At 42.5% G+C, this 21,937-nt stretch overlaps 1 protein-coding gene across 7 annotated transcripts in view; it reads left to right on the top strand.

Annotated features, from left to right (window-relative positions):
* The window catches only part of LOC141107871 (serine/threonine-protein phosphatase 1 regulatory subunit 10-like), a 49,847-nt gene extending 29,236 nt beyond the window's left edge, over window positions 1-20,611 (top strand). For 6 of the 7 annotated variants that reach the window (XM_073598906.1, XM_073598904.1, XM_073598903.1 and 3 more), the window contains 6 exons: window positions 204-279; window positions 1,902-2,090; window positions 3,951-4,065; window positions 16,018-16,140; window positions 18,151-18,486; window positions 18,610-20,611. In XM_073598906.1, coding sequence (XP_073455007.1) covers window positions 204-279; window positions 1,902-2,090; window positions 3,951-4,065; window positions 16,018-16,140; window positions 18,151-18,486; window positions 18,610-18,719 — 949 coding nt within the window. In that variant the 3' untranslated portion in view covers window positions 18,720-20,611. The remainder of the gene's footprint in view (window positions 1-203; window positions 280-1,901; window positions 2,091-3,950; window positions 4,066-16,017; window positions 16,141-18,150; window positions 18,487-18,609) is intronic. The other variant, XM_073598908.1, reaches the window with a different exon arrangement.
* Window positions 20,612-21,937: the final 1,326 nt, after the last annotated feature.

Genomic DNA, 21,937 nt, shown 5'->3' with positions numbered 1-21,937 from the left:
CAATAGTTATGTTTACGTTTGTGTGTTTACGTGGGGGTGGGTTTAACATTTTTTGAGGGTTGTGAGTTTAAGTGTTTTGGCACAAATTAATTTTTTTTCCTTCAAAAGTTGGCTTGTGGAGTGTTAAAAGTGTTTGTTTTTTGGTTTTGTTTTGTTTTGTTTTTTTTATACTGTCAAGTATGAACTTTTAATTTTTTCTATAGTGTTCCTGACACCCCACATGAACCGGACCCTGAGCCTTATGAGCCGGCACCACCAAAGCTCATACCACTGGATGAGGTAAGTTAGAAGGTAGGGTTTTACCCACCTCGATATTGCCATGTGTATATATACGGCCTCATATTGAGGCTACCATCATGATCTCTATACTATTCTTTTCAGGCAGCAATTCTCTTTCGTGAAAAACTGATTGAGCGGCTATACAGCTGCTGCATCACTTTTACAGGTGGCGGAAGGGCCCCCCCTTTCTCTGCATTTATGGGCTCTTCTGTCCGGTCGGGGAGCCTGATAATGATGCAACCGGTCCAGTCGCATTCATTGAGAAGAGTGTCAAGAACAGAAGTTCCTGCCCCCCTTCTGTGACATCAGAAACCAGAAGTGACGTGTATTTTTGTCACTTCTGGCTTTTGGTTGGATCGTTGACAAGCCGTTAATGGCTTTTACAGTATCAAATTGATCTCTGTTTGATCAAATGCTTTGGAGGCCAGAGGAAATAAAGAGGTCCACGACCGCGCAATAGTCAGTTAAAGCGATGCAGTGCCGTATCACAAAAAATGGCCTGGTCATTTAGGAGGCAAATCCTTCCGGGGCTGAAATGGTTAAAGGACAAGTTTACCGAAGGCAAAATTGTCTTTTAAACATTTAATGATTCTGGTTGTAAACCAACTACTTCACTTTCCACATTGTGTGGATTCTGGAGTATTAAAGGACAATTGTATTCTTTGGTACCTATAGTAGCCTTGCATGCATACACACTAAAGCTGGCTGTAGATGGATCAAAATTTGTCCAGTTCATCATGGACCATCCACATTTTGAGATGTTTAGCTTCCTACAAATGGACTTGTTGGAGAATCTTCCTTTGATCAGTCTATTAAGACAGCTCAAGAGTCCCGCTGTCCGCATACAATAACACAGCAGGGAGGATTCTCCTCTCTGCCTCATTTGTGTGGATGGGGGAATCTGTTCAGTTTTTTCAATCAGCCTACAGGTTGATCGAAAAAAAACTGACCCATGTATGGCCAGCTTAAGAAAATGTTTTCACTGAAAATGTTATGCAGTGCCGTATAGAGGAGATCACTCAATTTGAGGAGGAAGGTATGAGCTGGTAAGCTACACTTGGTGTGGGGAATTGATTAAGACCCCTTTCACACTGAGGCGTTTTTCAGGTGCTAAAGGGCTAAAAATAGCACCGTAAAGCGCCTGAAAAATGCCTCCCCTGCCATCCCAATGTGAAAGTCCAAGTGCTTTCACATTGGCTGGCAGGACGTTAAAAAGAGTCCTGCAAGCAACATCTTTGGGGCAGTGGAGGAGTGGTGTATACACCGCTCCTCCACCACCCCTGTCCATTGAAATGAATGGGCACCACTGCCGAAGCACCTCTACATGGGCACTATTAACCCTTTCTTCGGCCGCTAGTGGGGGTTAAAAGCAGGGCTAAAACGAGGGCAGCTTTACCACTAACGCGGCCAAGGCTAGTAATGTGAAAGGGCTCTTTAGGAAAATTATGCAAAGTTACACTTGTCCTTTAAGAAGTACATTGCTTTTTTTCAGGTCAAAAGTAAAATCTGCCAGCTGGAGTAGGATATTTTTGTAACTAATACAATATTATAATTATTTAGTATTTATAAACAAAGAGTATGTTTTATTACAGACAAGTCACTTTTTTCTTTTCTTTCACCAGGAGTGTTCCATGGATGATAATTCGTACATTGTGTCAATGGACCAGAGTACAGGTTCTCAATCTCCGGACTTGTCATCTGGTGCTAAGCTGCCTCCTGTACTTGCTAACTTAATGGGCAGCATGGGAAATTCAAAGTCACAAAAAAAACCACTGCCAGGCACTGTGCAAGAGATTCTGACATCCATTATGGTGAGTAGATTCATATTGTGCGCCATTTGTGAGACATGATCTTTTTGTACTAGATAGTAGTAACCCTGTTAGAATTATTAAATAATACACCATGGCAACTCATAGTAACCTTTCACACTACTGCATTTATCTCAGTTGAGGTGATTGCTAACTGGTAGCTAGAGGTTGCTGCATTATGGGTATAGGCCTTTAAACCTTTTACTGCCACTGCTGTAAACCTTATGCTGATCATACATTAGACAATTTTCTTGTTCAATTTCCTTTAGATTTACCTTCAACCATGTAGTACAAGGGCCTGCCTGGTTTCATACAAATTTAAAGTATTTAGGTTTGACCTCATTTTTACATGGTTTTAGTAAATTTAAATGAAAACTGAACAAGAAAATTGTATAATGTATGGCCAGCCTTTGGGCCCTTTCACACGTGCGGACCGTTGAGATCTGCCTGCCAGTTTTTCCAGCGGATCTGAACGGGCGCTCTATACAGCTCTATGGAGCGACGGATGTCAGCGATGACATATCCGCTGGCATTCGATCCGCTCCACAAAATTCAGACGGATGGTTGTCCTATTTTCCATCCGTCTCTCGGATCGGATGAAAACGGACAGACGGTCCGTAATCATCCGATCCCCCCATAGAGGAGAGCGGTCTCTCTGACAGGTCCATCCCTGCACAGTGTGCAGAGACGGACTTGTCTTCCGCCGGCTCAGCTGTGATCAACGGAGCGATCGCCGCTGAGCAAGCGGATGAGTAAAAATGGACAGCCCGGTGTGAAAGGGGCCTTACGTTGTCAGCTGCTGGGGGTGTGTGTAAATTTGCCAAGTTAATTGTCAGATAGAAGCAATCTGGCAGCTGCCTGAAAACAAAGGGTAACAAAGTAAGTTTGTTGCCGTTTCACTGGTGCATTCAATTTATGTCTTGACATGTTAGGAATCTATTTACTTGGCACAGCCTCCTCTTTTATATTGGTTTTATATTACATTTGTGTGTTCCGCTTTTTACTGAAGTTTTGTGTTTCATAAACTATTACACCAATATTGTGTGGCATAAAAGATTGGAACTCTCACCATTTTATTTTCTAGGGTGTTTGCCTTCAGAAAATATACAATGTTTGGGGGTTTTAACTAAACTTCATACTTAAAATGATGTTTTAAATGTGTGCAAAAAATGTAGAAATGGGTCTAACATCAAAAGGGTTAAACTCAGCTAAGCTACAACAATCGATATTGGTCGTAATGACTGTTCTTTTTAGCAGTAACTGCCAATGAGATTTGAAAATTGTGTTACATGGCTAAAATTAAAGTGGTTTTAAAAGCAAAAGGTTTTTACTTTAACACATTCTCTGCATTAAGGTAAATGCTTACCTGAGTCCCCTCTCAATCCAGCGCTATGCCTGTCTGCAGCAGCTCTGCTCTTTTCTCACAGGAGGCTCAGCAGCAGCATGAGCCATTGGCTCCTACTGCGATCAATCAAATCTGCGAGAAAGGGGCAGGGCAGAGCCAGGCTGTGTGTGTGTGTGTGTCACAGCCTGGATGCACACAGCCCGGCTCTGGAGCGAGTTTGCAGGTGTGTCCCCATAGCAAACTGCTTGCTGTGGGAGCACTCTCAGAAGGGGAGAAGCCTGGCATGCTGGTGGGGGACCCCAAGGAGGAAGTTCGGGGACGATCTGTCTGATAACATTGCATGCAGTAGCTAATTATACCTTGTTTGTTGTTATTAAAAAACTACATTTACAGTCACTTTAACATTATGGCAAATTACACTTGCAATTTTCCTGTAGTAAATTGAGACTTTTGAGTGTTTGTTTTGCGTTTTGTATATTTATCACGTTCAAATTTGGAAAATTGATTCTATCTTGTAGGGAGCTCAGGGTAATGCCGAACCAGAAGATCTGATGAAGCAGCCAGATTTCTCAGATAAGATCAAGCAGCTTCTTGGGTCACTGCAGAATCAGAGTCAGGCCACACCAGCACCAGGTGAGATTTTTTTTTTTTATTAATGGTCACAAATTTATTACAGTGGGCTGTTTGTGCCAAGCAGAAGTAACCTACGTTAAAGCAAACGTTCACTTTGCTGCCTGCCACCTCCTACATAGCATTAACACCGCAATTTATTTTTTTTTACTACCACTGTAACAAAGTTTTCTTAATTGTATATTATAGAACACAGGAGGTTGTCCCTACGACTTACCTATGACCCAACAGACACCCCACTACCCCTGCAAATAACAAAATGTTGTGCAGGACCGACACGTGTCTGTCCTGTGAAACTACCAGGCCGAGAACCTGAGGCGTAACAGGAAAATTAAAACGTAAACTCAGGCCTTGAAACCTGAAAAAGTGTCAGGCTACTGATGTGGATAGTCAATGTTAAACTAAGAACAGAAACCCAGATGGAATCGTATGTGACACGGATGAGGAGACTTGCCACCGCCCAAGCCAAAAGACACTGCGAGCTCAATCCGTGCAAATCTATAATGAGATAGGTAATGCTGCAGTGGAGACGCCACGAACTAAATGTGAAGATGTGATGCAAAACACCTGTAACCACAGAAAATAACATGAGAACACCACATAGAGAAAAAATGAACAGTACCCAGCCAACTGATGCAAGTGGTAAAACGTGTCTCTGCGTGAGAAGGATCGTAACATAACTGGGCGAGGAACACAAGCTGCGTGATACACGTGAGTTGCCTGAGAAATGTAAGCTGTGTGAGGAACGAAAGCTGTGTGAGAAACGTAAACTGCATGAGAAACGAAGCTGCCTGAGAAACGTCAATTGCATGACAACGTAAGCTGAATAAGAAACGTCACTGCGTGATAAACGTAGGCTGCGTGAGAACAGATGAGGAGACTTGTCACTGAACAAGCCAATTTAAAAACGATCACCTCAACCTGTTAGGTACCTAAAAACGTAAAGGGTGAACTGAATTGGTGAACGTTGTCAGACCTAACGTGAGAAAAGTGCTAAAACCTTGAGTACGAAAAAAACAAAAAATACCCACCTGAAACTGGACTGGGAAATGGACTTCCGAGAACCCTGTTACAATGTAGAAACCACCACTATGGAAGAAAAACAAATACACAAAGCAACTACTGCCACTCAGGATAAAATGCAAAGAAACGAAAACAACACCAACATAAGCAAGAGTTCGATCAAATGTACCCCAAACTTACCTTAAGGAAAGAAAAACTTCTTTACTTTTTTTTTTTTGAACAACCTCCCAAAGGTGACTGCTTAACCTACGAAGTATACGTTACACAAGACTGAAAACGTGTCAGTCTCAAGAAACTAGCAAGGCTGAGCTACCTGAGGCAAATCAGGCAAATTAAAAACGTAAACTCAAGCCTATGAGCCTGAAGATTTGTCAGGCAAGTGATATGAGTAGTGAGATGTCATGACGTATGAAAATGTAAGCCGTGGGAAACGGATGAGGGGACTTTCCACCGCACAAGCCAATTAAAAACGATCATCTCAACCCGTAGGTACCCATAGACGTGATAGGTAAACCAGCAGTGGAGTGTAGCCATAAGATCTAAAAGGTGAAGATATGAACCTGACATGTATAAATGTACGTTAGTGCCGGACTGACTGTGTCAGTCTCTGAATTCGGACAGAAGCCGAATTAACCTGAGGCGTAGCAGGCAAACACAATGTAAGAACAGGACCGAAACATGCCGGTCTTGTGCAATACCAGGCCAAGTTACTTGAGACGAAACAGGCAAATTAAAAACGTAATAAAAAATAAGTCAATATCCGCGCTAATATAAAATGAATCAAAAGCAGCCAACACAGTCTGTTGATAACCAAAGAATATAAAAGTCCAAAAGATGCGGCGCTTAAAATAAATAACAGTGAGTCCAAAAATAAGGAGATGGATGTACCCGTCACCAACTTCAGTGTGTATAAACAACAGCACTCTGCACCACGTGGTATAGTAATCTGCTTACCAGGAAATGGTATGCGTGTTATGATAACCACCGACATCCTGTGTATCCAGCTTCTATATGAAATCCCCCACAGGCAGATAATAAGAATAAAAACGTAAACTCAGGCCTTGAAACATGAAAACGTGTGAGGCTTCCGATGTGGGTGGTAACTATGAAACAGAAACCAAGATGTAACTTATGTAACACGGATGAGGAGACTTGCCACTGCACAAGCCAATTAAAAACGATCAACTCAATTTGCGCGAACCTGAAAACGTGAGAGGTAGCTGCAGTGGAGACGCCATGACTTACCGTGAAAATGTGATGCCACATCTGTAGAAACCCTATGAAGGGTACCCAGCCAAATAATGAAAGTAGTAACCACGTAACCGAGTGAAAACGACACGTAACTGGGTGCGGAACATAACTGTGTGAGAAACGTGAGCAGACTGAGAAAAGTAACCTACGACAGGAATGTAAGCTTTGTGAAGGAACTTAACTGAACGAGAAACGTGAGCAACATGCGACTATGTGAAACGCTAACTGCATGAGAAACGCAAACTGTATGAAAAATGCAAGTCGCACGAGAAACGTAGTTGCATGGCTAACGCGAGTTGCGTGAGAAAACGTAAGTTGCGTGAGAAAACGTAAAATGCAAGAGAAACGTAAGTTAGTACGACAAAACGTGAGTTGCACAATATACGTAAGCTACGTGAGAACAGATAAGGAGACTTGTCACTCAACAAGCCAATTAAAAACGATCACCTCAATCTGTTACAAACCCATAGATGTGATGGGTAACCTGTAGTGCTAGAACGTAGTCAGCCCTGCTGTGTGAAAATGTGTCAAAACACTTAAATATGTACCTGAACTGCCTGGAATTCAACAAACAGACTCCTGATAACCCTGCTGCAACGTAGAAAACCACCACTACGGAAGGAAACAATACACACAGCAACTACTCAGAATAACACGTATGTACAGTCAGGTCCATAAATATTGGGACATCAACACAATTCTAATCTTTTTGGCTCTATACACCACCACAATGGATTTGAAATAAAACAAACAAGATGTGCTTTAACTGCAGACTTTCAGCTTTAATTTGAGGGTATTTACATCCAAATCAGGTGAACGGTGTAGGAATTACAACAGTTTGTATATGTGTCTCCAACTTTTTAAGGGCCCAAAAGTAATGGGACAATTGGCTGTTCAGCTGTTCCATGGGCAGGTGTGTGTTATTCCCTCATTATCCCATTTACACGGAGCAGATACAAGGTCCAGAGTTCATTTCAAGTGTGCTATTTGCATTTGGAATCTGTTGCTGTCAACTCTCAGTATGAGATCCAAGGAGCTGTCACTATCAGTGAAGCAAGCCATCATTAGACTGAAAACACAAAACAAACCCATCAAAGAGATAGCAAAAACATTAGGTGCGGCCAAATCAACTGTTTGGAACATCCTTAAAAAGAAAGAACGCACCGGTGAGCTCAGCAACACCAAAAGACCCAGAGGACCACGGAAAACAACTGTGGTGGATGACCGAAGAATTCTTTCCCTGGTGAAGAAAATAGTTGGGCAGATCAAGAACACTCTCTAGGAGGTAGGTGTATGTGTGTCAAAGTCAACAATTAAGAGAAGACTTCACCGGAGTGAATACAGAGGGTTCTTCACAAGATGTAAATCATTGGTGGGCCTCAAAAATAGGAAGGCCAGTTTAGAGTTTGCCAAACAACATCTAAAAAAGCCATCACAGTTCTGGAACAACATCCTATGGACAGATGAGACCAAGATCAACTTGTACCAGAGTGATGGGAAGAGAAGAGTATGGAGAAGGAAAGGAACTGCTCATGATTCAAAGCATACCACCTCATCAGTGAAGCATGGTGGTGGTAGTGTCATGGCGTGGGCATGTATGGCTGCCAATGGAACTGGTTCTCTTGTATTTATTGATGATGTGACTGCTGACAAAAGCAGCAGGATGAATTCTGAAGTGTTTCGGGCAATATTATCTGCTCATATTCAGCAAAATGCTTCAGAACTCATTGGACGGCGCTTCACAGTGCAGATGGACAATGACCTGAAGCATACTGCGAAAGCAACCAAAGAGTTTTTTAAGGGAAAGAAGTGGAATGTTATGCAATGGCCAAGTCAATCACCTGACCTGAATACGATTGAGCATGCATTTCACTTGCTGAAGACAAAACTGAAGGGAAAATGCCCCAAGAACAAGTAGGAACTGAAGACAGTTGCAGTAGAGGCCTGGCAGAGCATCACCAGGGATGAAACCCAGCTTCTGGTGATGTCTATGCATTCCAGACTTCAGGCTGTAATTGACTGCAAAGGATTTGCAACCAAGTATTAAAAAGTGTAAGTTTGATGGATGACTGTTAATCTGTCCCATTACTTTTGGTCCCTTTAAAAAGTGGGAGGCACATATACAAACTGTTGTAATTCCTACACCGTTCACCTGATTTGGATGTAAATACCCTTAAATTAAAGCTGAAAGTCTGCAGTTAAAGCACATCTTGTTCGTTTCAGTTATAATCCATTGTGGTGGTGTATAGAGCCAAAAAGATTAGATTGTGTTGATGTCCCAATATTTATGGACCTGACTGTACCTGAAGCGTCAGGTTTGAATAAAGAAAAATAAAACCACCCCTGAAAAACAAATAATATCTACCTGAAATGGACAGGAAAACAAAAGAAAAAACACAAAGAATGCGACTTCGTGCCTCCAGTAGATGTATAGAAACAAAACCAGGAACATAACATACAACTACCCCTCCGAATACAAATGTCAAAAATGTGAAGTTAAGATAACAGAAAAGAACTTAAACGAGACACCTGCCCTGAACATACCAGAGTATGGTGGCTAGGTGAGGATGGTTCGTAATCATACCTACCTGGAACCCCCCCCCCCCCCCTTTACGGATGCGGGGTGCCTCGGTGCTGAGCACTGGGGAGGGTCCCCGCTGAGCTGCCCCTGAGTAACAAGAGAACTGATGAAGCTTGTGTAACCATGCATGCACAGCGACCCCCCTGAACCGACGTGGGTGCTGCCGGAGCTGAGCCCTGGGGGGGGGGTCCGCTGCACGCTACCCCTACGCGAACATAAAGAGAGACCGCCAGCGGTCTGCTCATGAGCCCTGAAAGGGAAGGGGCCGCATGACGACTCCCCGGCCCCAGCAAATGACAGTAAAAGGATGATGTGGTCTCAAATGAAACCCAACATCCCCCCTGAACTAACATGCTGTAACTTAGCATATCTTTTCAGAGTTTTGAGGCTTGGCCTCCTAGTTCTTCTGTTTGTTTTTTGTTACGATTGACAACTACGCTTCTGCCTTTGTGAACACTAGAACATTACTTAACACAGTGGTTCAGTTTGGTTATTGCAATAATTTACTAACTGTAACTCTTTCATTGCATTGTATTTTGGAACTGTACCTTGAGTTATGTTACATGTACCGGGTTTTTTTTTATCGTAGTCAGCTCTGTATACTTATGCTATTTGTCTATAAAAATCTTTGTTTAAGAAACTCTCCAGTATCTTCCCAACTATAGAAGTTAAACTAACAGGTCTATAGTTACTTGGTAAAGACTCTGATCACTTTTTAACCAATTACCGACCGCACTATAGCTGAATAATGGCTACAGTGTGGTCGTCAGTTCCGGGAGGGAGTAATCTGACGTCCTCCGTGATTGCGCCTGCTGCAGCGCATGGGCAGCGTGCTCTGGGCACACAGCTGATCACAGATCGGGGTAAATGGCCAATCACAGCATCCCTGTACCATGTGATTAGCTGTGTGCAATCACCGCTTATCACAATCTAAACACAAGCAGGTTATTGACATTCCTTTCCTCACGCTGACAGCGCAAGGAGAGGAGAGCCAATAACCTGCTTGTGTGAAAGTGACATCTACACTGATTATCAGTGTCCTGATTATCCAGTGCAGTCTCAACAATGCCCACCAGTGCCTGCCTCATCAGTGCAGCCTCATCTGCGCACATCAGTGAAGGAGAAAAATTACCAGTTTGCAAAATTTTATAACAAACTATGAAAACATTTTTGGTCTTTTTTCACGTGGCAAAAAATAAAAAAACCCAGTGGTGATTAAATACCACCAAAAGAAAGCTCTATGTGTGTGAAAACAAAATTATAAAAACTTCATATGGGTACAGTGTAGCATGACCGCGCAATTGTCATTCAAAGTGTGACAGCGCCGAAAGCTGAAAATTGGTCTGGGCAAAAAGGCAAGTGGTTAAATATAGGCATCACAATGGCCTTACACCAATCTAGTGGTACTATGCCAGTCATTTAAGAGTCCCTAAAAATTAGAAACTATGGCTTTGATATGATAGAGCTCAATTATTTTAGAATCTGTGGTTGTATGCCATCTGGTCCAGGTGCTTTATTAACCGTTATTCTGTCTAAATATTTTTGGACCATATCACTTTTGAACCATAGTGGATCCTTTGGGGCTTTGTCAATAAAGCCCCCATTATGGACATGAGCTCCCCCATGCTCCTTTGTATACACAGAGCTGAAGAAAGTATTTAATTAATTTGCCTTCTCTTTGTCCCCAGTCACCCACTCTAGATTATTTTGGACCTACATGCTCAGACCTGACCTTTTTTTTACTATTAACTCCTTGTCGCTGACATAACACATATATGCGGCCCCACTGCACTGGGCTTTTTTCTGTGGTGCTGCATATATGCGTATCTGCCTTTGTGCTGGGAGCGCGCCGCACAGTGCGCTCCCAGCACAAAGACCGGGGTCTCACGGAGAGCTACCATAGTGATCAGTCACTGTGAAGTCTGCCCCTGTGTTTCTACCTCTCTGTGAATGGAGAGGAAAGGTCCAATGTAAAAAAAAATAATAATAAAGTAAAAAATGCTTAGATCAAAATTTGATCTAGGTCAGTTAGTGTTTAGGTCAGGGTCAGTCTATCTTGGGCAGGATTTTTTATTTTTTTTTATTCGCATCAGTGTCAGTTTGTGTAAGTGTGTTTTAGGTAGGACAGGAAAAAAAACGGAAAATGCCCACTGTTGTGCTATGGGTACAAACAACAACTAACATACACGTGGTATCGCTGCGATCGTTGGGAGCAGGAGTATTTATTTTGGGTTGTTCTTTGGTGGTAGGTTGTGGTAGTAGCAAGAAATATACAGCTGAATTTAAAAATAAAATGATTTTTTTTTCTGTTTTTGGGACAGTTTTCCTTTTGATAATAATAAAAAAAAATTGAAGATATCCATAATTATTTACCGCCAAATGAAAACCCAATTTGTCCTGAAAAAAAACAAAACTGTATAATCCACCTGGATGCCCAAAGTAGTTGTGGTGATTTGTACGGTTTTACTAACACATGTCAAAGTTGTGCTTAGGCATTAGGATTTGTTTTACCCTTGTGTGTAAAGGGGTTGATATATTTGAAAAAATGTTGTTGTTCATTTAGAATTTTTGCAGCCTTGATTTCCATTTTAAATATTCTGTTATATTCTTTGATATGCCCTGTACATTTATAAAAGTAGGATTTTTGTCTTATCTGTAAAACTCCTTTTCTTGAAGTGAATTACAGAACATTGGTCCTGCCCCTTCTTGGAAATGGTCCGCTCTTACTATTGCTTGCTAATCAAACTGAGGCATGCTGGGTGTGGTAGGGGTTATATTGGAAACTGACAACCAAAGCTGTAACACAAAGCAAGTCTCCTAAAGGTTGCAGTATAATCCTAGCCTCAGAATTCCAACACATGTCCTGTAATGTTCTCCAAAGATCACCTTTTATTTTATGAAGTCTATTTTTATTTTATTTTTTAATTTTTTTTTTACAAATGTAAATAAAATCTATTTTTAACATGTTTGACATAATGCCTCATTGTATACAGATTTCTTAAACTGTTTTCTTTTCCAATCATTTTTATTAAGGTTATAAAGCATACCGATATAAAACCATACAATATAGTATAGAAAAGTACCGGTACATGATAACATTAGTGACATACGCCATTGGTCACTAAGGAACCGGTATAACGCAATTTTGGGCTAAGATTATAATTCTGAAAGTGAATTTCCACTCGGTTTTGTGTTAAGCCAACAGCTACAAAAAGTGTATCTGATGACTTAATAAACACACATTCACCTGTCCCATGGTCCAGCGATGCGGCTGCCCAAACTCTGTTCTCTTCCTCAGTTCTCTTCGACGCCGGCATCACAAGTGTGAGCACCCGGCTGTGACAGCTTGTGGCTTCACAGCCAGGTGTGCGGGTCGCGCTGCGCATTCTCAATGGCCGGGCAATCTTCTGGGACCTGTGATGTGTCCCAGAAGATTGCAGGGAGGGGGAGAGGAGAACTTCCGCTCGAGTCGCCTAGGCGGCCTGAGCGGAAGTGGGAGCTGGGTACCTGTCAAAACTAGGTACCCACTTCCTCCCCCCGCAAAAAAAAATGAGATGCCAAATGTGGCATATCAGGGGGTTAGGAGTCCTTAAAGCAGAAGTTCCACTTTTGGGTGGAACTCCGCTTTAAAGTAGTTGTAAACCCACATTTGTAAATTTTACCTACTGTATAAGTAAACCTATAATAAGGCTTACCTATAGGTAGAGGAAATACCTCGTAAATGTGCGCCGTTTAGGAGATATTTCCTGTACACTGCGCCGATGTCATCAGCTCATGCACTGTGAGGAAACGAACCTCCATGTCGTTTTTCACTCGTATGTGCCGTGACTGACGGCTCCTGCGCGCACTCGGCTCCTGTCAGTCACAGAACCGAAGTCCGTGGCCACCAGCGGGGACACCGCAGGCTTCGTGTGCAGGTAAGTGGCACATGATGGGCTAGTATGCATACTAGCCCATTATGCTTTTACTTTGCAGGGGAACAAAGAGGAAGTAAAACCCATCAGGGTATACTTCCTCTTTAAGAACAGATGATACATCCTCCGGAGGAACTGCATGACCGGGGGACGCTCTCATCTATCTTGAACTTTTGCAAAGTTTATTTTCTGGAGATCCTGCTAGTACCAGCACTTCTGTTGCAGACTGACAACACTAAGCTGCTGCCTCGCAATTAGCATCAGAGTTGTCAGCCTGCCATTTGCTCTCCGCCATTTAGCACTTTCCTATCAGGTATCTATATGCCTTTTTCCTGTTAAAGGAAGTTAAAAAATATTTACTGGAAGGTTCAACAGAAATTATTATTATTATACAGGATTTATATAGCGCCGACAGTTTATGCAGCGCTTTACAACATTAGGGCAGACAATACAAGTACAATACAATTCAATACAGGAGGAATCAGAGGGCCCTGCTCGTTAGAGCTTACAATCTAGGAGGGAGGGTCAAGTTATACAAAAGGGTAATAGCTGTGGGGGATGAGCTAATGGAGAAAATAGTGCAGTTGTTAGATGGAGACAGGATAGGCTTCCCTGAAGAGGAAAGCTTTCATGGATCGCCTAAAGGTGGATAAATTTGGAGACAGTCTGACAGATTGGGGTAGCGAATTCCAGTGGATGGGCGAGGCTCGGGAGAAGTCCTGGAGGCGGATATGGGAGGAGGTGATGAGGGAGCTAGAGAGCAGAAGGTCTTGGGAGGAACGGAGGTGGCGATTAGGTTGGTATTTTGAGACTAGGCTAGTGATGTAGCTGAGGGCAGAGTTGTGGATGGCTTTGTAACTTATTGTTAGTATTTTGAATTTAATTAGTTGGGTGAGTGGTAGCCAGTGGAGGGATTGGCAGAGAGGGGTAGCAGACACTGAGCGGTTTGTAAGGTGGATGAGTCTGGCCGCAGCATTCATGATGGACTGAAGGGGGGATAGTCTATTTAAAGGTAAGCCAATGAGGAGGGAGTTGCAGTAGTCAAGGCGAGAGATAACCAGGGAGTGAATCAGGAGCTTTGTGGTTTCATTGGTTAGAAAGGGACGTAGTTTAGAGATGTTGCGGAGGTTGAGGTGGCAAGCTTTGGAAAGTGATTGGATGTGGGGCTGAAAGGAGAGTTCAGAGTCCAGGATAACACCTAGCACCCTGACATGTGGGGACGGGTGGATGGTTTTGCCATTGCTCTTGACAGAGAAGTCAGGGGAAGAGGCACGTGGGGAGGAGATATTATAAGCTCGGTTTTGGACAAGTTGAGTTTGAGGAAGTGGTGTGACATCCATACAGATATGTCGGTTAGTAAGTTAGTGATGCGTGAGGAGACTGATGGAGTGAGTTGAGGGGTGGAGAGATAGATTTGTGTGTCATCAGCATAGAAATGATATTGAAAGCCACGAGAGACTATCAGCTGACCCAGGGAAGAGGTGTAGATTGAAATTAAAAGAGGTCCAAGAACAGAACCTTGGGGGACCCCAACAGAGAAGGGAAGAGGAGTGGAGGAAGTAGAATTGTAAGTGACACTGAATGTGCGTTGGGATAGGTAGGATGAGAGACACTGAAGAGCACAGTCACGGAGACCGAGGGAGTAAAGTTTTTTGAGGAGGAGGGGGTGGTCAACCGTGTCAAAGGCAGCTGAAAGATCCAGAAGTAGGAGTACAGAATAGTGTCCGTTGGTTTTTGCAGTTAGTAGGTCATTTGTGAGTTTTAGAAGAGCAGTTTCTGTGGAGTGTTGAGGGTGAAAACCAGATTGAAGGGGATCAAGAAGGTTGTTTTTAATGAGGTGGTCACTCAGTTGGTTGTAAACCAGGCGCTCAAGTAGTTTAGAGGAAAAGGGGAGCAAGGAGATAGGGCGTAGGTTGTTAAGATTGGTAGGGTCCAAGGATGGCTTTTTAAGTATGGGAGTGACCAGCGCATGTTTTAGAGCATTGGGGAAGATGTCAGAGGTGAGGGAGAGATTGAAGATGTGGGTTAGAGAGTGTAGGATGAGGTCAGAGGGCGACCGTAGCATTTGAGAGGGAATAGGGTCCAGGGGACAGGTGGTTAGGTGGGCGATAGGAAGGAGTTTAGCAACTTCGTCTGTAGTAGCAGATTTGAATAGGGGGAGTGTCAGTTGTACCTGTTGACATGGGGTCTTAGCTAGGGGAGATACCTGTAGAGTGGAGATTTCATCACGGATTGTATCAATCTTGTTTTTGAAGTGATTAGCGATCTCCTGGTCAGTGAGTAAGTCAGTGGGTGGAGGCGGTGGAGGACAAAGTAGAGAGTTGAAGGTAGAGAAGAGTTTACGGGGGCTGGATGAAAAGGTGTTAATAAGAGTTGTAAAATAGGTTTGCTTGGCAGTGTGGAGGAAAAAATAGTATTTTTGGAGGGCAGATTTGTATTGGTTGAAGTGTTTGAGAGACTTAGTCTTGTGCCACAGACGCTCAAGAGTGCGACTATGTTTTTTGAGAATTTTAGTGTCATCTGTTTGCCAGGGTTGTAGGGGTCGAAGCCTGATTCTGCGTGTAGTGAGGGGAGCGAGCTTGTCCAGGGTGGAGGACAGGGATTTGTTGTAGGTGGACGTGGCTTGGTTGGGGCAGGACAGGGGAGAGATTTTGTCATAGAGGTGGTCAGTAGCAGAATAGAGGAGAGAGGAGTTGAAGTTGCGAAAGTTTCTACGGGTGATGGTTAGGCGATTGGAGGGAAAGGTGGTGGAAGACAGGGGGAGAGAGAAACTAATAAGGTGATGGTTGGAGAGAGGAAAAGGATTGTTTGAGAAGTTGCATGGAGTGCATAGGTAGGAGAATACAAGGTCAAGGGTGTTGCCATCAGAGTGAGTAGAAGCTTGTACCCATTGCTTCAGGTCAAATGAAGAGGTTAGACTAAGAAGTTTAGAAGTAGCAGGAGTGTTTGTATTAGTAGGGATGTTGAAATCACCGAGAAGGATTGTGGGAATTTCCGAAGAGAGAAAGTAGGGTAGCCAGGCAGAGAACTCATCAAGAAATAAAAATGTTACATAGCGCACTCTGAAAAACCTGTCATTTTAATGTTTGATGTGTTCTAGATCTAATTTATTTTGTCCAACACACCACTTTGAAAATCTCTTAGGGTTTTGGTTTAATTTATATCCCTTTCTTATCTCTTTTTCAGCAGGACCAGGGATGTTAGGACCTATGTCTACCACCAGTGGCTTTCCACCACCCACTCCTAAAAACCCACCACAGCTTCCCCCACAACATTATCCACCTCCGGGGCCTGGTGGGCCATTCCCAGGTAATTTATTTGTCTTGGTTTATCATGATATTGTTTTTGGAAGTTTAAATAGTTAGTGACCACCCGCCTGCAATGAACTGCAAACGAGTGGCCATTGTAGGCAAAGTGACTAACCCATACATTGCTGCCTGCTTCTGGGTTTAGGGCGTTTGCAATCACAGCCCAGAGCTCTGTACAGAGGGAGCGATCTGCCAGGGAGATAAAGGCTACTTTCACACTGAGGCAGTTTTCAGGCGCTTTAGTGCTAGAAATAGCCTCTGAAAAGCGCCTCCCATTAATTGCAGTGTCTCTTTTCACACTGTGGCGGTGCGCTTAGGGGACGTTACGAAAAGTCCTGCAAGCAGCATCTTTGGGGCGGGTTGGGAGAGCTGTATTTAGCGTTCCCAAAATGCCCTGCCCATTGCAATGAATGTGCAGTGCTTCCAAAGCGCAGAAATACGGGACTTTTTACCGTTTTTTTTTTGCAAACGGTGCCCCGCTAGCAGCCGAAAAGCACCGCCGAGGGATGCTTAAGTGCTAATGGCCGGGCGTCCCAGTGTGAAAGTAGCCAAACTGAGAGATCTCTTAGTAAAAGCAGAACACTGTACACACATTACGCATAGTTAGGCTCATTTTTAAACCTCTTGATCGCCCTAGATGTTAACCCCTTCCTGGCCAGTGTCATTAGTACAGTGACAGTGTATAATAGTATTACTGATCACTGTATTAATGTCACTGGTGATGTCCGTTAGTCAGTTCCCCCCAGTGTCAGTTAATGTCAGATTGCCCCCCACACTATCGCATTCCCATTATAAGTCGTTGATCACCACCAAAAATAAAAATCCCAGTATATATACCATATATGTAGGTGCTATAACTTTCACGCAAATCAATAAATATACACTTATTGGGATTTAGCCATGATCATTTCTTACTCTGCATTCCTTCTGGGAAGGTTCGCCCTCTCTGGTTGGCCTGTCTCCACAGTCGTTGGGACAGAAAGTTATGAGAGCGAAAATGTTTTGGTTGTCACCAGAACAGGTGATGAGGGGAAATCTTCCAGTGAGGACACATGTTCTAGTGACAACTGTCTAAGAAGGGGATTTCTCCTAGCTTTGGGTTGATAGTACCTGTCATTGTCTGTACTATCTACAGGACAAAAAAAAGCTAATGTTTGTAACTGGTTTAGAATTCTCTTTAACCTCTTGGCACCCATGTAACGTAAATGTGAGGCAGCAAAGAGGGTGGGCTTTAACCCCCATATTCAGCATATATGTGTCTATGAGCAGTTGAGGTTTCTGTGCTGAGAGAGTACTCACTGCGCAGTCCCAGCACAGTGACTGAGATGTCATAGACCGCTCCCAGTCTTTAGTAAACTAGTGGTCACATGTTTGGGCAATCCTTCCCACTCCTAAGCATAAAGACCCTGTTAAAGGGATGTCAGGGTTGGGTGGGAAGCTGTTAAAGTGGTTGTAAAGGTAGAAGTTTTTTTACTTTAATACATTCTATTAAGGTAAAAAGCCTTCTTTGTGCAGCTCCCCTCCAGCCTCCTCTTATTCTTACCTGAGCTTGATCTCGATCCAGCGCTGTGCCCGAGAGCAGCGGCCCTCCCTCCCTCTCTTTCTCTCTCTGTCTCTCTGACTCGCACTGGCCATGGAGGCAGCAGCAGCTATTGGCTCCTGTTGCTGTCAATCACAACCTGTGAGGAGAAAGTGGGGGGAGGGGCAAAACAGTCTATGGACCCACAGAGCAGGGGTCGGGATTAAGCCTGCACGAGTCTTTCCATAGCAGGGAGGGGGGGCAAGGAGGATCGGGGCTGCTCTGTGCAAAACCATTGCATGGAGTAGCTAAGTATAACATTTGTTATTTGAAAAAAAAAATCCCTTTATAATCACTTTACGGCTCTGCAGAAAATTATGAGTGCTATAAACAAATAAGTGCAAACTTGTATTGTTACTGAAGTAATGCTTGTCAGCAAATGTATGTAATAAAGATGAAAACAAAAGCTTAACATATGTTTTTATTTTACAGGTCCACGAATGGGTCCACCTCCTCCACAACGCGAAGGTTATTGGGAACCACCACTGACTGAAATTAGAGGCGAACACCATGAGCCCTTGGTGGGCAGAGGAGGTGGAATGAGAGGGGATAGAGGACATCCACCCCCATATCAAAGGAACAGAGGAGGTGACCCAGGATTTAGAGGGAGAGGTGGAAGGGGAGGAGAAAGAGGACCTCCTGGACGTGGCCGAGATGGACCACACGGTATGGGACACGGCGGAGAACACAGAGGAGATCCTAATAGAGGTTACCTTGGAGAACCCAGAGGCCATGGAGGAGAACATAGAGGACCTGGTCAAGGGGGAGGTAAATATATTAGTATCATAATCAAGATACATTATGAAATAATCTTCAAAAATATGAAACCCCTTTCATTACTTCCAACTTACAAACATCTGTTTCTTTTTTTTTTTTTTAATTCTTTTTTAGATATGTCCTATCGACCTGTGTGTCGACATTTCAGGTACAAGGGTAACTGTCGATATGAAAACGATTGTGCCTTCTACCACCCAGGCATTAATGGACCGCCTCTTCCATAAAAACGGACCAAGTAAATCAGTGTTTTCCTGAGGCTCAAATCTTTCCCTCATAAAAAACTCCTTGCTGGGTGACCTTGAAATACCACTGATGAAGATGAGACCTCTTGTCTTTTGCCAGTGTCTTTTTGTTTTTGTTGCACCTTTTTCAGTGTTTGTCATCACAGAGTGTTTAGTATCTTCTGACATCCCGATAACACTAAATGAATGAGATTTGGATCGGAGGTGACTTATCCAGCTCAATTCCTCTCATCAGTGCAACTCGATAGAAAAACCTGCCAAGACTTACAAGTATGGACTGATGACTTTACACTAAAATGGGAACATTTCCCCCAATATGCACTGTGGTGAACTAGATCAGCTATGGAAACCACTGAACTTATCTATGTTTACATTTTTTTTTTTTATTTGTATTTTTAACATTGCACAGTTATGATGCTGAGCTTCTGTACAAATGTATACCATGAACAAGCTGCTTTTATTCATCCAGGGTAAATAATAGGCATACCGAGTATTTACTATTGCAACTGTGTTTATCATTTTGTACATTTTCAGTTTATACACGTTCTGTTTATAAGCTTTCTGGTTCAATACCACTTTATTGCAATTTTTTGTTATAGCACCCAAAGTGTATTTAAATACAGTATTAACAGGGGGAATCGCTGGCCTTTGCTCTCATTGATACCACAAAGTGAGAAGGAGGCTTTGGGTTCTATCCTGAAAACTTGTTTTCTATGAAAACTGAGAATATATTCTCACTTTTAATTGCTTTACTTGCTTTTTATGGGCCCCTAAAATATTTTTTTCGTTTTTGTTTTAGTTATAAATTTTGTATATGATATATATACCCGATGAGAAGGTGATATATTTTGGTTGGAAGTCTTAGGCTCCATGTACACTAGCAGCTCCTTAACTTGAGTTTAGGAGCTTTTGGTGTTTTTTTGTCAAAGCTCCTACACTCAACTCCATAGAAGCCTATGTGCACATAGGCTTTTATGATAGTTTAGGAGCTGCTGCGGTTAGGGGAGGTTGAACCTCCCCTAACCTCTCTCTCCTAAACGCAAAAGAATTGCGTTCAGGATAGGAACATTTTAATCGCCGGCCACAAAATCGCAGTAAAATCGTGGCATGATTTGGTCACGTTTGTGTTTTCCTGCAGCCAAAGTAGTTCAAGTGTACATAAAGCCTTATGCTACAGTTCTACCAAAAGAAACCTTAGAGCAGAACTCCAGGAAAATACAGAGATAAGATGCATATATGAAAGCGGTTTTACCTGCCCAAATTTTTTTTTATTATAGTTCTGTCTATTCCGTTCTAGGATTAATAAAGCTCTGTCACAGAACACAGGCAGCCTGGAGATTGATTTCTCCACTGTAGTCAATACAACTAGGTCTCATCCCTTGCTCCCAGCCTGTGACTGGACAGTGAAGGAGAAGCAGGAGACTGATGAACCCATCTTTTTGTCACTTTGTTCTCCTCTATCAGCCCATTGGCAGAACATTAGCACTGCATAACACCTTACTGGCTCCTTGTACAGCCTCTTATTTACAGTCTGAGCTCTGCTATAAAGGAAAATGGAAGAGGCTGATACCAATTCAAAATCAGGTACCTACACTAATTAAGTTTAACCACTTGAAGACTAGCGTGTTAAACCTCCTTTTTGTTGAGGCTATTTTTCAGTTTTCAGCATAGTGATACTTTGACAAATACTTTGCCATGCAACACTGTGTCTCAATGAATTTCATCTCATTTTTTTTGAGGCAGAGATTTCGTTTGGTGGTATTTAATTGCCCCTGGTGATTTTATTATATAAAGGAAAAAAGACTGAAAAAACTGTTTCCCTTTATTTCTGTTATAAAAACTTTGCAAATAAATATTCAGAAATTTAGACCATGTATGTTGCTATATTTCTTGAAAAAAAGTAGTGTATATTATGAAAATTAGTCTACAAACTATGGTGTATATATAATTTGAAGTTCATCAACCCTGATGTGTTGACTGCCTATCTCATTTGTAAGGATGAGCTCCGGCGTGTTTGCGCACTCCACGTGCAAAGCCCGTCAGGAAGTCGGCACGGCGCTGCGCTAATTATAGGCAATGAGACATTTTCCCGATGTGCGGCTGCGGAGATTGGGAAATGTCTCGCTGCCTGTGATCAGCGCAGCGCCGTGCTGACTTCCTGGCGGGCGCTGCACATGGACTATGCGAACACGCCGGAGCTCATCCTTACTCATTTGTTGAATGCCAGGACGGTCCATGTACCCCTAATATGGCTCCTTTTTTGGAAAGTAAACACGCCACATATGGGGACACCACATGTGGGACTTTTGGAGCTTGGCTGCACAGAGAGAAATTAACACTGTGTTTTCTCTATAGCTTCTTTAAGGTAATGTTTTTGTTTCTTTGAGTTCATTTTGATTCTTTTTTTTTCTCTATCTTTTGTAAACGATTTAAGAAAGCTTCAGTGTAATTTTGTTTCTATATAAAATCAATATAATTTTGATCCGATGTCGTTGGGAGCCATAGGCCAGTGCTTACCCTGCTTGGTAATCCGGCACTGCCCACAGCCACCAAGAAGATAAAAATGTTGAATTTACTGCTGCCTTTTTCAGGGTTTGTCTAAATCTATGATATGCTTCAACAAAGGACAGTTCTCAAGACAAGTGGTGGCTGTGTGAACAGCTCGTTAAGTCGACTTAAAGCCAAAACTTTTTTTTTTTCATTTTGGATAGAGTAAGGAATGATTACAATTTCTGGTATTTTTCCTTCCCTATAAGTCCCCTAAACAAGAGATTTACACCTTTGGTACACTTTCCTGGTGGCAGTGGTCTAGGACAAATAATATAAAGAAAAAAACGCGCTAAAAAGCTATAGAACACCTTAAATTGCAGCTGCAACAAAAAAACTACTAATATCGGTGTAATGGGCTAAGAAGAATATACTAAGTGCGCTTGCAATCCAGTGATCAGAAATGTGAATAAAATGTAGCTGAATAAGTTATTAAATATAAAGTGAGTGTATTAATTACCAATAATTTGTAATATCAAGTTCAAAAAGTGCTTACAAGTAGATTATAAGATCAAATATTAAATAAAATATACATTGAGTGATCTAACACAGAAATAATCAAATCCACGATTGCTAAATACAAAAAATTTCCAAGTTCATAAAAAGCTAGTGCATTAGAAAGTAGTAGAAATAGTAGTAGAGATAAGTTCAAT

Source organism: Aquarana catesbeiana, linkage group LG09, assembly GCF_042186555.1.
Source record: "Aquarana catesbeiana isolate 2022-GZ linkage group LG09, ASM4218655v1, whole genome shotgun sequence".
Classification (NCBI taxonomy): Eukaryota; Metazoa; Chordata; class Amphibia; order Anura; family Ranidae; genus Aquarana; species Aquarana catesbeiana.
This window is presented reverse-complemented; position numbering and strand designations above follow the sequence as displayed.